The 12,927-nt window shown below is 49.2% G+C and overlaps 2 protein-coding genes across 2 annotated transcripts in view; one reads left to right on the forward strand and one right to left on the reverse strand.

Annotated features, from left to right (window-relative positions):
- Positions 1–1,309: 1,309 nt before the first annotated feature.
- On the reverse strand, positions 1,310–8,997 carry YARS2 (tyrosyl-tRNA synthetase 2). The gene is made up of 5 exons (XM_056517425.1): positions 8,148–8,997; positions 5,583–5,750; positions 3,818–3,973; positions 2,230–2,400; positions 1,310–1,709 (listed from the first exon to the last, which is right to left on the reverse strand). Exons 1-5 carry the CDS (start codon positions 8,891–8,893, stop codon positions 1,550–1,552), a joined length of 1,401 nt encoding a protein of 466 aa, XP_056373400.1. The 5' UTR covers positions 8,894–8,997; the 3' UTR covers positions 1,310–1,549.
- Positions 8,998–11,532: 2,535 nt separating this feature from the next.
- The window catches only part of PARVB (parvin beta), a 55,282-nt gene continuing 53,887 nt past the window's right edge, over positions 11,533–12,927 (forward strand). The window contains exon 1 of the mRNA XM_056517426.1: positions 11,533–11,891. Within this exon, the coding sequence (XP_056373401.1) occupies positions 11,777–11,891 (115 nt within the window). The 5' untranslated portion in view covers positions 11,533–11,776. The remainder of the gene's footprint in view (positions 11,892–12,927) is intronic.

Raw genomic sequence — 12,927 nt, forward strand, 5'->3', positions numbered from 1 at the left:
ATTTACAAATCTGTTTAACTTTCTGGCACCAATTGATTTAAAAAAAAAAAAAAAAAAAAACGTTTTCCACCGGAGTACCCATTTACTCCGCTGACCCAGCGTTTAGAACTTATTTTGTTCCAAACGCTGGGTGCGGGCGTCGTGACGTCACCTCAATGCAAGTCTATGGGAGGAGGCGTGGATAGACTTGCATTGAGGGGGCGTGACCTCACGACCCCCGCAGACTGCACCCAGCGTTTGGAACAAAATGTTCCGAACGCTGGGGCAGCGGAGAACCCTTTTAAGGTAAATAGTTTTTTTTTTTTTTTTTAAACCCCAGAAATGTTGAGTCTTTTGTATTTATATTTTAATACATGTTAATACTTGTGTATAACTGCAACACAAGGTAAAGTTAAAATGTTTTTTATACTTATTAATTATTATCACAAATAAAACAATGGTGGAATTTACTATTTTTTTTTTACTTCCCCTTCCAAAAATATAAACGCACAAACTTAGAGTACATTCACACGGCCGTCTGTCCCCGTTTTTTTAACCCGGTTTCGGTTCCGTTCTTGCAGGCTGTAAACGGATTAAAAACTGTTTTTTTACAATCCCTTTACATCCGTTTGTACCCGTCTGAGCTCATTTCTGTTTTTTGGACGGCAGAAAAAACAGCACATGCAAATGGAAGAAAAAAACAGATAGTAAATTTAACATTGAAGTCTATGGAAAACAGATGAGCCTTTAATGTCATCAGTTTTCATCTGTTTTTTCAATCCGTTTTTACTTCTGAGCATGCTCGGAACAAAAAAATATATTTATTTTTTGGTTTATTAACTGAATATTGGATCCAAACAGATAACACATTTGCATCCATGGAAAACTGTTTTTTTTTTAATCAACTGGTGCCAAAAAGTTAAACAGATATGTAAGTTACTTCTATTAAAAAGTCTTAATCCTTCCAGTACTTATTAGCTGCTGAATACTACAGAGGAAATTATTTTCTTTTTGGAAAACGGAGCTCTCTTCTGACATCACGAGCACAGTGCTCTCTGCCGACATATCTGTCCATTTTAAGAACTGTCCAGAGTAGGAGAAAATCCCCATAGCAAACATATGCTGCTCTGGACAGTTCCTAAAAGGGACAGAAATGTCAGCAGAGAGCACTGTGCTCGTGATGTCAGCAGAGAGCACTGTGTTCCAAAAAGAAAATAATTTCCTCTGTAGTATTCAGCAGCTAATAAGTACTGGAAAGATTAAGATTTTTTTTAGAAGTAACTTACAAATCTGTTTAACTTTCTGGCACCAGTTGATTTAAAACAAAAAACTTTTCCACCGGAGTACCCCTTTAAGTGGTTAAAGGGGTCCTCCAGCTGCATGGAGACTAACTAAATAATGAAAGCGTCAGATGTTGGTTGAGGACAAAGGACAAGAGACCCAGTGTAATATCCAACTGATACAGTTATTTATTAGACCCGCGCCATCGCCCCCTATATACAGCGCACAGGTTCTCACTCAGTGAGAGTATTGACCCCCCCCCCCCCAGGGCCGGACGGTCGGGCCGCTCTCACATCTGCAGCCACTTCACAATGTAGAAGTTCTTCTTCCCGACCTTGATGAGGGACAGTCCATTGTTGAGGATGTGTTGGCCGACCACGAGCACCTCGTCTGGGTTGGTGACCCTCGTGTGGTTGAAGCTCACTCCCCCGCTGCTCAAGATGTCAAAGCTGAAAGGCAAAAAAAAGCGGAATCTGGTAGAAGATCGAATAGGCTCTGTCCCCACGAGCTGTAAATTCGGTCATGCCCATCCTTTATCTTACAACACACTGCCAATAGGGGGCATCATGCTTCATGTGTACAACTTAAAGGGGTAGTCCAGTGCTGAAAAACTTATCCCCTATCCTAAGGATAGGGGATAAGTTTCAGATCCAGGGGGGTCCGACGCGATCTCCTGTACGGGGCCTCGGCTCGCTGGCCAGATAACGGGTGTCAACCACCACATGAAGCAGCGGCTGACACGCCCCCTCAACACATCGCTATGGCAGAGCTGGAGATTGCCGAATGCAGCACTCCGGCTCTGCCATAGAGTTGTATTGAGGGGGCGTGTCAGCCGCTGCTTCATACGGTGGTCAACACGTCCCCTTCCCGCGTGCTACCGGGGCCCTGAACAGGAGATCTGAAACATCCTCTATCCTTAGGATAGGGGATACGTTTTTCAGCACTGGACTATTCCTTTAAAATACCTACCCACGAGCACCCTCGGGGATGGCAGACACTTTGAGACAGGCGTCGAGCACCCTGGTGCCAGGTTCCAAGTGCAATTCGGCGAAAGGGGCTTCCTGGAAAAGTTCCTGCAGTTCTTGATCAGACATGGCCGCCAAGGCGTCAATGCTGCTGTGATACAGCGCTTGAGTGCACCTAGTGGAGAAAGACAGGTATTACAGGCTGTCATACTAACCAAGTCATGGCACACATGTATACATCTTCCTAATACACACCCCAATGTAGTAGAGCGGATATCTGCAACCCTTAAATCTCTAGCTGTGAAGCAACAACACTCAGTCGTGGTAACACTTTGTCTTTGTCTAAAACTTGGCCTTTATTTAAGATATATAGAAATAAGAAAGTCCCCCAAATGACAAATGCCTGGAATGGATAGACCAATAGGGCAACATCTAGTAATAAACAATCCTAATAATAAAAGGCAGGGTATCATACAGTAAGTAAAGACTTGAATTTTTAACGCCTTAAAGGGGTACTCCGCTGCTCAGCGTTTGGAACAAACTGTTCCGAACGCTGGAGTCGGGAGCTCGTGACGTCAGCCCCGCCCCCTCATGACGTCATGCTCCGCCCTCTCAATGCAAGTCTATGGGAGGGGGCTTGACGGCTGCTCATACTGTTCATTGCTATGCATAGAGCATAGCTCTAATCAGAATTATCGGTGATCTTCTGCTCTGGTCTGCTGGAAGAGTGGCGGAGGCAGGCGAGGCTGATCTGAACCCAATGGCAGTGTCGCGGACGATCAGATCAGCCATGTAAAGTGCCGCACTGCTGCACATCTCGGGATCTGTATTAATCACGGCATCTGAGGGGTTAATGGCAGACATCAGCATGATCGCTGATGTCCACCATTACCGGCGGGTCCATGGCTGCTGACCGCTGCCAGGACCCGGCGTGCATGAAGAGAGGGCAGCTCTTGCGTCATTACCGTGCCGTCAATGTACAGCACTGTGCGAGAAGTTACTCGCTGCAGCGCCGTACATGTCCTTAAGGGGTTAAGCTTGGCAGCTATTCTAAGTGCACTGGAGGTATTCAGGTGATACACAGGAGGTGGACAAATACAATTGTGAATACTGAATCTAAAATGGCCTCCTTCCAGGTTGGCTCTTCAACCACTTGTTGTAGAGATAATCCCAGTAGTTAATTTAGAATATCTGGACTCCTGGCAGAACTAGCGATTTTTATTTTCCAGTTCAAAACAGGAAGATTAAAGGCCCCCTATGATGAAAACTTCACCTTTTGATGTAATTTTAGTTATATTTCTTTAACCAGTAGATGATCTAATTCTTTTACCTGACCAAGGGGTCTATAAATAACACTACACGAGTTACTGTATCAATACCAAACTGACTTGCTTGGTCTCACTTACTTGCATTAAGTTAGATCACTGTTTCCCAACCAGGGTGCCTCCAGCTGTTGCAAAACTAAGACTTCCAGCATGCCCGGACACCTGTTGTAGTTTGCAACAGCTGGAGTCACCCTGGTTGGGAAACACTGCCCTATTGGATGATATAAAGCGCCTGAAAAACTGGGAAGGACCAGACGGGCATCTCACCTCTTGGCAGACTCCAGCCCTTCTTTGCCATGGACGAGCTTGGTGACCTCCGCTGCCAGTCTCTTCTGGGGGAGCCGTTTCTCAGGCTCCTTGGCGTGCTGATCCATAATGTGCTTGATCTCAGGGAGCGGAAGGAAAGTGAAAAGTTTTAGAAACCTAAAAACAGAAAAAAAGACGCATTAAATAATAAATACATAGTAGAGATACATGGAGGATGTATGCTGCAGAGAGCAGTGTCCACAGTTATACACTTAGGCTGTTCCCGAACCAGGTGCCTCCGGCTGCTGCAGAACTACAACTCTCAGCATGCCCGGACAGCCTTTGGCTGGGGAAACATTTTTGCATAGATGATGTAAATCTATTTGCACATACTAAGTCATGCTGTTTATAATTATGATAAACAATTAGCACAAACTGCAAAAAAAAAAAGTGCACAAACCACCATAAATAAGGTACATGTTATTCCAAGACATAAAACCCCTCAAAACATGTCACAAAATTGAGCAAAAATAAATAAATAAAAATGTTAAATGCCCACCTATACATTTGCTACCTGAAACCAACCCCCCCCCCCCCCCCCCACACACACACACAGTGGTGACCCAGCAGACACTATGGCTCTGCTGAGCTACTCCGCCAATCACTGCTCGGATACTACTCAAATCACTGCCCCACACTGCTCTGATACTACTCCAATCACTGCCCCACACTGCTCTGATACTACTCCAATCACTGCCCCACACTGCTCTGATACTACTCCAATCACTGCCCCACACTGCTCTGATACTACTCCAATCACTGCCCCACACTGCTCGGATACTATGGCTCTGCTGTGCTACCACGCCAATCACTGCACTACACTGCTCGGATACTACGCCAATCACTGCCTTACACTGCTCTGATACTACTCCAATCACTGCCCCACACTGCTCGGATACTACGCCAATCACTGCCCCACACTGCTCTGATACTACTCCAATCACTGCCCGGATACTATGGCTCTGCTGTGCTACCACGCCAATCACTGCACTACACTGCTCGGATACTACGCCAATCACTGCCTTACACTGCTCTGATACTACTCCAATCACTGCCCCACACTGCTCGGATACTACGCCAATCACTGCCCCACACTGCTCGGATACTACGCCAATCACTGCCCCACACTGCTCGGATACTACTCAAACCACTGCCCCACACTGCTGATACTCCGCCAAATCACTGCCTCACACTGCTCTGATACTACTCCAATCACTGCCCCACACTGCTCTGATACTACTCCAATCACTGCCCCACACTGCTCTGATACTACTCCAATCACTGCCCCACACTGCTCGGATACTACTCCAATCACTGCCCCACACTGCTCGGATACTACGGCTAGGCTGCACTACTCTGCCTAAGTAGCAGTGCAGAAACAGTGCAGTAAAGATACAGGAACCGTGCCAAATACAGCACATTACTACTGGCATTGACACAGCAGTGAGGGGCAGCAGAGTGGAGCCAATGAAGCAGAGCTGAGGCGTGGCCAATCAGTGGGCTCGGCAGTGTTTTACCCCCCCCCCCCACAGTAGTGACGCAGTGGACACCTTAAATCCCCTCCTATGGGTCTCGGCGTGTATACGGTCATCACCATCCTCAACATGCTGCAACCCAAGAGCCCGAAACAGGCTACGAGCTTTGATTGATAAAAGACTGGTCCCTGACCCATAGAGGGCGCTCTGGCCCAGAGAACAGTTTGAGCCCCCACCCCTGCACACATCACCTCTCCACGTTGCCATCTTGCTGCCGCACAAAGTATTGGTAGAAGTCAAACGGTGACGTCCGATCTCGGTTCAGCCACAAGGCGTTCCCCGCCGACTTGCCCAGCTTGTCCCCGCTGGTGCTGGTGATAAGCGGCAGCAGGATCCCGAACACCTCTTCTCCTGTTGTTCTGCACACAAAAGAGAAAAACACGAAGTATAATGGCGGCATTTACCAACCTGCTCAGGAGTATAACTCCCAATATGTCCTGACTGCCATGGGCACTGATCATCACTAAGCTGCCCAGTCCAATGCTTACAGTCAGGATTTTGGCAAACACTAGTCTGGACCAACCAGAATGAAGGACTACAGCCTCTTCAGTGATCTTTACAGTGTCTGCCTGCGCAGCTGCTGTTCTAGATTGTTCTTAAAGTGTACCTGTCGTTAACCAAAACTTTTTATATAATGTAAATAATACCATTATATGTATATTTGTAATATACAGTGACCCCCCCGACCTACGATGGCCCCGACATACGATCATTTCAACATACGATGCTTTTGTATGTCGGGGCCATCGCATAAACGGCTATCCGGCAACGCAGACTGCTTCAGCTGCCACCGGATAGACGTTTACGGTGCCCCGTGTGGTCCGCTGACAATCACTTACCTGTCCTCGGGGCTCCGGCGCGTCCTCTTCGGGATCCCCTGCATCGTCGGCGCTCTCCATTGTCGCCATCATGTCGCTGTGCACGCAGTCCCGTCATCCAATAGGAGCGAAGTGATGGCGGTGACGGAGAGAGAGGATCCCGGGGAAGCAGAGGCCTTGCCGGAGCGTCGGGGACGCGGCAACAGCGATGGAAGGCGACATCCAGGGCAGCGGTGACGAGTGGTGATGGTCCGGAGTAGCGCGGATACGTGAGTATAACCTCCAATACCAGTGGTCTTCAACCTGCAGACCTCCAGATGTTGCAAAACTACAACTCCCAGCATGCCCGGACAGCTGTTGTAGTTTTGCAACATCTGGAGGTCCGCAGGTTGTAGACCACTGTCCTATACTTTACATTGCACGGATCCCTCAACATACGATGGTTTCAACAAACGATGGTCCATTTGGAACGGATTACCAGCGTATGTTGAGGGACCACTGTACATTGGTTAAAAATTGTGTATATTTTTGGGTGAAAAAAATAACTGTCTGTGTGTCTCCATGAGGAGTCCAAATAAAGGAAGTGAGGGCGGGAGAAGCAGGGATCTGTGCAGGCTCCTGGCTTGTCAATCATCCTGATGTATGAGCCAGGAGCGTGTTATGGAGCCTCAGTGCACACTGTCCTGCTTTCTCTTACTGCACAGATCCCCGCTTGTCCTCACTTCCTGTATTTGGACTCCTCATAGAGACACACAGGCAATAGCTGCAGAGACAAAAATATAAAAAAAATTTAACCAATGTATATTACAAATATACATATAATAGTATTATCTACATTATATAAAAAGTTTTTCTTGACGACAGGTACACTTTAAAATTTGGAATTTCTCAAGATACATCACTTGTGGCTGTCTGTGTCAGTGTACTGAGCATGCTCAAGAGGACTACATCAGAGCCAAAATACAGAGAGGGGGGAGCAGAGGGTACAGCAGGGCATAGCTGGAGTAGTAGAGAAGTGCGCTCTGCCAATGACACTGATCCTATAGGGTGGTCATCCCTATAGGACACCATGTTTGCAGTGCCCCCCCAGCTGTGGATAAAGTCATGCCCCCCCCCCCCATGTTGGCAGTGCCCTCACCTGTGGATAAAGTTGTGTCCTCCATGTTGGCAGTTCCCCCCACCTGTGGATGAAGTCATGCCCCCCATGTTGGCAGTGCTCCCACCTGTGGATGAAGTCATGCCCCCCATGTTGGCAGTGCTCCCACCTGTGGATGAAGTCATGCCCCCCATGTTGGCAGTGCTCCCACCTGTGGATGAATTCATGCCCCCCCCATGCTGGCAGTGCCCCCCACCTGTGGATGAAGTCATGCCCCCCATGTTGGCAGTGCCCCCCACCTGTGGATGAAGTCGTGCCCCCCCCCATGCTGGCAGTGCCCCCCACCTGTGGATGAAGTCATGCCCCCCATGTTGGCAGTGCCCCCCACCTGTGGATGAAGTCGTGCCCCCCCCCCATGCTGGCAGTGCCCCCCACCTGTGGATGAAGTCGTGCCCCCCCCCATGCTGGCAGTGCCCCCCACCTGTGGATGAAGTCGTGCCCCCCACCTGTGGATGAAGTCATGCCCCCGCCCATGTTGGCAGTGCCCCCCCACCTGTGGATGAAGTCGTGCCCCCCCCCATGCTGGCAGTGCCCCCCACCTGTGGATGAAGTCGTGCCCCCCACCTGTGGATGAAGTCATGCCCCCCATGTTGGCAGTTCCCCTACCTGTGGATGAAGTCGTGCCCCCAATGTTGGCAGTGCCCCCCCCCCCACCTGTGGACGAATTCATGCCCCCCCATGTTGGCAGTGCTCCCACCTGTGAATGAAGTCATGCCCCCCATGTTGGCAGTTCCCCTACCTGTGGATGAAGTCATGCCCCCCATGCTGGCAGTGCCCCCCACCTGTGGATGAAGTCATGCCCGGACATGAGGTTGCCCAGTTGGTCGGTGCCCCCCAGCTGGATGCGGCAGCCATACTTCTGGTGCAGGTAGTAGAAGTCATAGGCCTGGAACACTTGGTAGGTGAACTCTGCCAGGCTCATGCCCTCCGGTGATGCCAGGCGGCTCTGCACACTGTGGCGGCTCAGCATGGTGCCCATCCGGAAGTGTCTGCCCACCGAGCCCAGGAACTCCACAGCCGGCCGGTGCCGGTACCAGGCGGCGTTATCCAGCACCGTCACCCGCCCCCCGGGCCGCACCTCCCCGCCCGACAGCAGCTCGTGGTGACCGAAGATCCGGTGCAGCGAGTCCCGGATCCCCCGCACGTTCTCCTCCAGCCGCTCCGGGCTCAGCGCCTCCCGCTCCCCGCTGCGCCCGCTGGGGTCCCCGATCTGGGCGGTGGCTCCCCCGACCACGGCGATCACGTGGTGCCCGGCCCGGTGGAAGTGGAGGAGGCCGAGCACGGCCAGGAGGTTCCCGACGTGCAGGGAGTCCGCCGTGGGGTCGAAGCCGCAGTACACGGTCTGGGGGAGGCCGGAGGACAGGAGCTCCGGGAGCTGGAGGCGGGCGCTCTCCGCCGGGAACACCTCCTTGAAGAGGCCCCGACGGGTCCCGGACACTAAGGGCTCGGAGGAGCCGGAGAGGCGGCGGGTGTGAGGCCGGTACAGCCGGGAAATTGACCGCAGAGCGTGTACCATGGGCGCCGCCATGTTGTCTGTGCGCGGTGGACGCTGGGAGATAAGTCAGCTGACTGCGGCCTCAACGGTGCATTCACATAACCATCCGATTATCGGACAGTGAAATCGGATTGCAGCAAAAAATCGGATAGAATCGTATGTAAAAATATCTTTGCGTATCCAAAAATCGTACAGATGAAAATTCCATCCGATTTTCAATAACAATCTGATCCTGTTTTTAAAATTAATATGCATGCCGATGGCAATAAAGTTTTATACAGTGACTCCCCCGACCTACGATGGCCCCGACATACGATCATTTCGACATACGATGGTCTCTCAGAGGCAGCATCAACATACGATGCTTTTGTATGTCGGGGCCATCGCATAAACCGCTATCCGGCAGCGCAGACTGCTTCAGCTCCCACCGGATAGCCGTTTACGGTGCCCCGTGTGGTCCGCTGAGGATCACTTACCTGTCCTCGGGGCTCCGGCGCGTCCTCTTCGGGATCCCTGTATCGTTGGCGCTCTCCATCGTCGCCATCACGTCGCTGCGCACGCCGTCCCGTCATCCAATAGGAGCGGCGTACGTAGCGACGTGATGGCGGCGACGGAGAGCGATAATGCTGGGGAAGCAGAAGCCTTGCCGGAGCATCGGGGACACCCTGGGGATGCGGCGACAGCGATGGAAGGTGACATCCAGGGCAGCGGTGATGACTGGTGTTGGTCCGGAGCGGCGGGGACACGTGAGTATAACCTCCAATACCAGTGGTCTTCAACCTGTGGACCTCCAGATGTTGCAAAACTACAACTCCCAGCATGCCCGGACAGCCGTTGGCTGTCCGGGCATGCTGGGTGTTGTAGTTTTGCAACATCTGGAGGTCCGCAGGTTGTAGACCACTGTCCTATACTTTACATTGCACGGATCCCTCAACATACGATGGTTTCAACAAACGATGGTCCATTTGGAACGGATTACCATGGTATGTTGAGGGATCACTGTATATTTGAAGTGTATGTGTTTTGAAGTCTACTGCGCGTGCGTAGAAAACAATCGTGTGCGATTAATCTGATAGAATCGCACAGTCACGCGATTCCATGCGATTTACATAGACATCGATAATAAAAAAAATGGACACAATTTTGATCCGATTTCGAATCTGGACGAAAAATTGTGGCCAACTACGATTTTACCTACTGATGCCTTTTTTGTCTATATAGTCAATGGCAGCTTTGTGCGATTTCAACATTAAAAATCGTGAGAAGAAGTAGGATGGTAAAATCTCGCCAAGTCGTATCCATTGACTTCCATTCACTAATGATAGACAACAAAGGCATCAGTTTCGATCCGCGTCCGATTTTGCACGATTTAAGATTGAAGGTAAAATCGCGGTTGACCACAATTTTTCGTCCAGATTCGAAATCGGATCGAAATTGTGTCCGAATTTTTTATTATTGATGTCTATGTAAATCGCATGGAATCGTGTGACTGTGCGATTCTATCAGATTAATCGCACACGATTTTTTTTTGTACTCATGCGCAGTAGACTTCAAAACACATACGCTTCAAATATATGAAACTTTATTGCCATTGGCATACATATTAATAAACAGGATCGGATTTTTATTGAAAATCGGATGGAATTTTTCATCTGTAGGATTTTTGGATCCGATTTTAAATCGGATAGCAAAGAAGTTTTTACATACGATTGTATACGATTTTTTTGCACTCTGATTTTGTCCGATTTTATGGTCCGGTAATCGGAGGGTTAAATCGTGATGTGAACCTAGCCTAAATAGAAAGTGACAGGGCAGTCAAATAAATAAAATATTACTATAAAAATACTCCATGTTAGTAGTGGGTCTCCAGCTGTGCAAGCACTACAACTTCCAGCATGTCATGGCGCTCCAGCATGCTGGTAGTCGTAGTTTTGCAACAGCTGGAGGCACACTGGCTGGGAAACACTGACCTAAGGGCTAATTCACACTAATAACATTTTGATGCTTTATTTTAACATGGAGCAGAAAGAGGATTTTTGCGTCGTGTTTTTATTTTAAGTCGTCTTATTTTTCGCTATTTTTATGCTGCGTCATTTTTCTCGTCGTGTACTTGCAGGGGGTGTAATTTTTGGTCGGTGCCCCGAATTTAATCATTTGGGCACAAATAAATTTTTTCGCGCAAATGTACGCCAGTGAATGGCCGCCGTAGGTGTGTGAGCTTTTCACCATGTTTTTTCCGCACTATCCAGGGGTTTCACGTCATGTGCGCAAATTTATGAGGCGATGTGTGCAACAAAATAAATTTGGGAAAAATCACCAACTTGCGCAACTGGTTTGGCATCGCGGAAAAATCTGCGCTAATGATCAATTCCTTTCGTAGGCTTTGTTCAAATCCGTGCGGAATTCTGCAGGAAATTCGGCCAAATTTTACCGCTCGTAGATTTAAATCGGACTCCGCTGTCCCATTCACACAGCGAAATGTTCGGCAATGGCAATTCCACATTCCCACAAAGTGTAAAGACCTTCATTTTGTGGAATTCCGCAGCAGAATCCCATTGAAGTCAATGGTGCTTTGAATTTCAGCAGAATTCTGTGTCTTGATTCCGGCAGAATTCCCCAAATCCGGAATTTGTGCAGAATTGCGGATATTTCACATGAACATTTGCGATCCCTATTGGAGATCTAGGATATGGGGGAGTCTGAATGATACAATGTCTCCAGGTGGGATCAGCACTGATACATTGTTATTCCCAGGAATATGTCCCATGTAGGTGGCCATGTGTGGAGCCTCCTCCCTGCCCGGCCCTCCAGCCCCTCTCATTGGAGGCTGATAAGTGTGAGGCTCATCACATCCTCTTCCTGTAATCACATGAGGACGAGTATCCCACCCCACTCACACTCACCCAGGGGGAGAAGATGTCAGCCACCCCACTAAGGTCTCCTACCCTGCAGGGGCAGAGGATGAAGAAAGATGAGTCCTTCCTGGGCAAGCTGGGGGGCACCCTGGTCAGGAAGAAGAAAGCCAAGGAAGGTGAGAGGGGGCACCCTGAGAAATCAGTGCTTGGGAGGCTGCAATAGAAAAGGGGTTAGGGGGTTGCGGTCTTTACACGAAAGCCTGGCAGGAAAGGGTCAAGGAGCAACAGGACTGGGAAAAAGGACCAGTGCTGTGTTTTGTTTAGGACATTAACCAGAATGGGTTAACTGCTGTGTACTGGGATAGACTGGGTTAAATAGGACTGGATAAAAAAAAAATAGGTTAAAGGCACTGACTGGTGTGGGATCAGACATGAATGGGTTAAAGAGACTAGTGTGGGATCAGACAGGAATGGGTTAAAGAGACTAGTGTGGGATCTGAGAGGAATGGGTTTAAGAGACTAATGTGGGATCGGACTGTAATGCGTTAATGAGACTAGTGTGGGATCTGACCTGAATGGGTTAAAGAGACTTGTCAGACTGGAATGGGTTAAAGAGACTAGTGTGGGATCAGAGAGGAATGGGTTAAGGAGACTAGTGTGGGATCAGACTGGAATGGATTAAAGAGACTTGCGTGGGATCAGACCGGAATGGGTTAAGGAGATTAGTGTGGGATTAGACTGGAACAGGTTAAAGAGACTAGTGTGGGATCAGACTGGAATGGGTTAAAGAGACTCGCGTGGGATAAGACCGGAATGGGTTAAAGAGACTTGCATGGGATCAGACCGGAATGGGTTAAAGAGACTTGCATGGGATCAGACTGGAATGGGTTAAAGAGACTTGCGTGGGATCAGACCGGAATGGGTTAAAGAGACTTGCATGGGATCAGAGTGGAATGGGTTAAAGAGACTTGCGTTGGATGAGACAGGAACGGGTTAAAGAGACTAGTGTGGGATCAGACAAGAATGGGTTAAAAGTACTGACTAGTGTCACTGGAAAGTGATGGGTTAAAGAGACTGGATAACAAGTGGTTAAATGCATTGCCCAGCACTGGGTAGGACAGGAATGAATTGTGTTGACAGACAGGGATGGGTTAAGTCACTGACTAAGGGGCTAGTCAGACATGAATTGTAGACAGATCGGACAGGAATGGG

Source organism: Hyla sarda, chromosome 4 (genome assembly GCF_029499605.1).
Source record: "Hyla sarda isolate aHylSar1 chromosome 4, aHylSar1.hap1, whole genome shotgun sequence".
Taxonomy (NCBI): domain Eukaryota; kingdom Metazoa; phylum Chordata; class Amphibia; order Anura; family Hylidae; genus Hyla; species Hyla sarda.

Coding starts and splice junctions, on each gene's coding strand:
- YARS2 (XM_056517425.1), bottom strand. CDS start 8,893: ATGGCGGCGCCCATGGTACACGCTCTGCGGTCAATTTCCCGGCTGTAC. Junction 5,751..8,147: donor GGGCATGACTTCATCCACAG/GTGGGGGGCACT, acceptor TTTTGTGTGCAG/AACAACAGGAGAAGAGGTGT. Junction 2,401..3,817: donor GGGCTGGAGTCTGCCAAGAG/GTGAGATGCCCG, acceptor TTTCTCCACTAG/GTGCACTCAAGCGCTGTATC.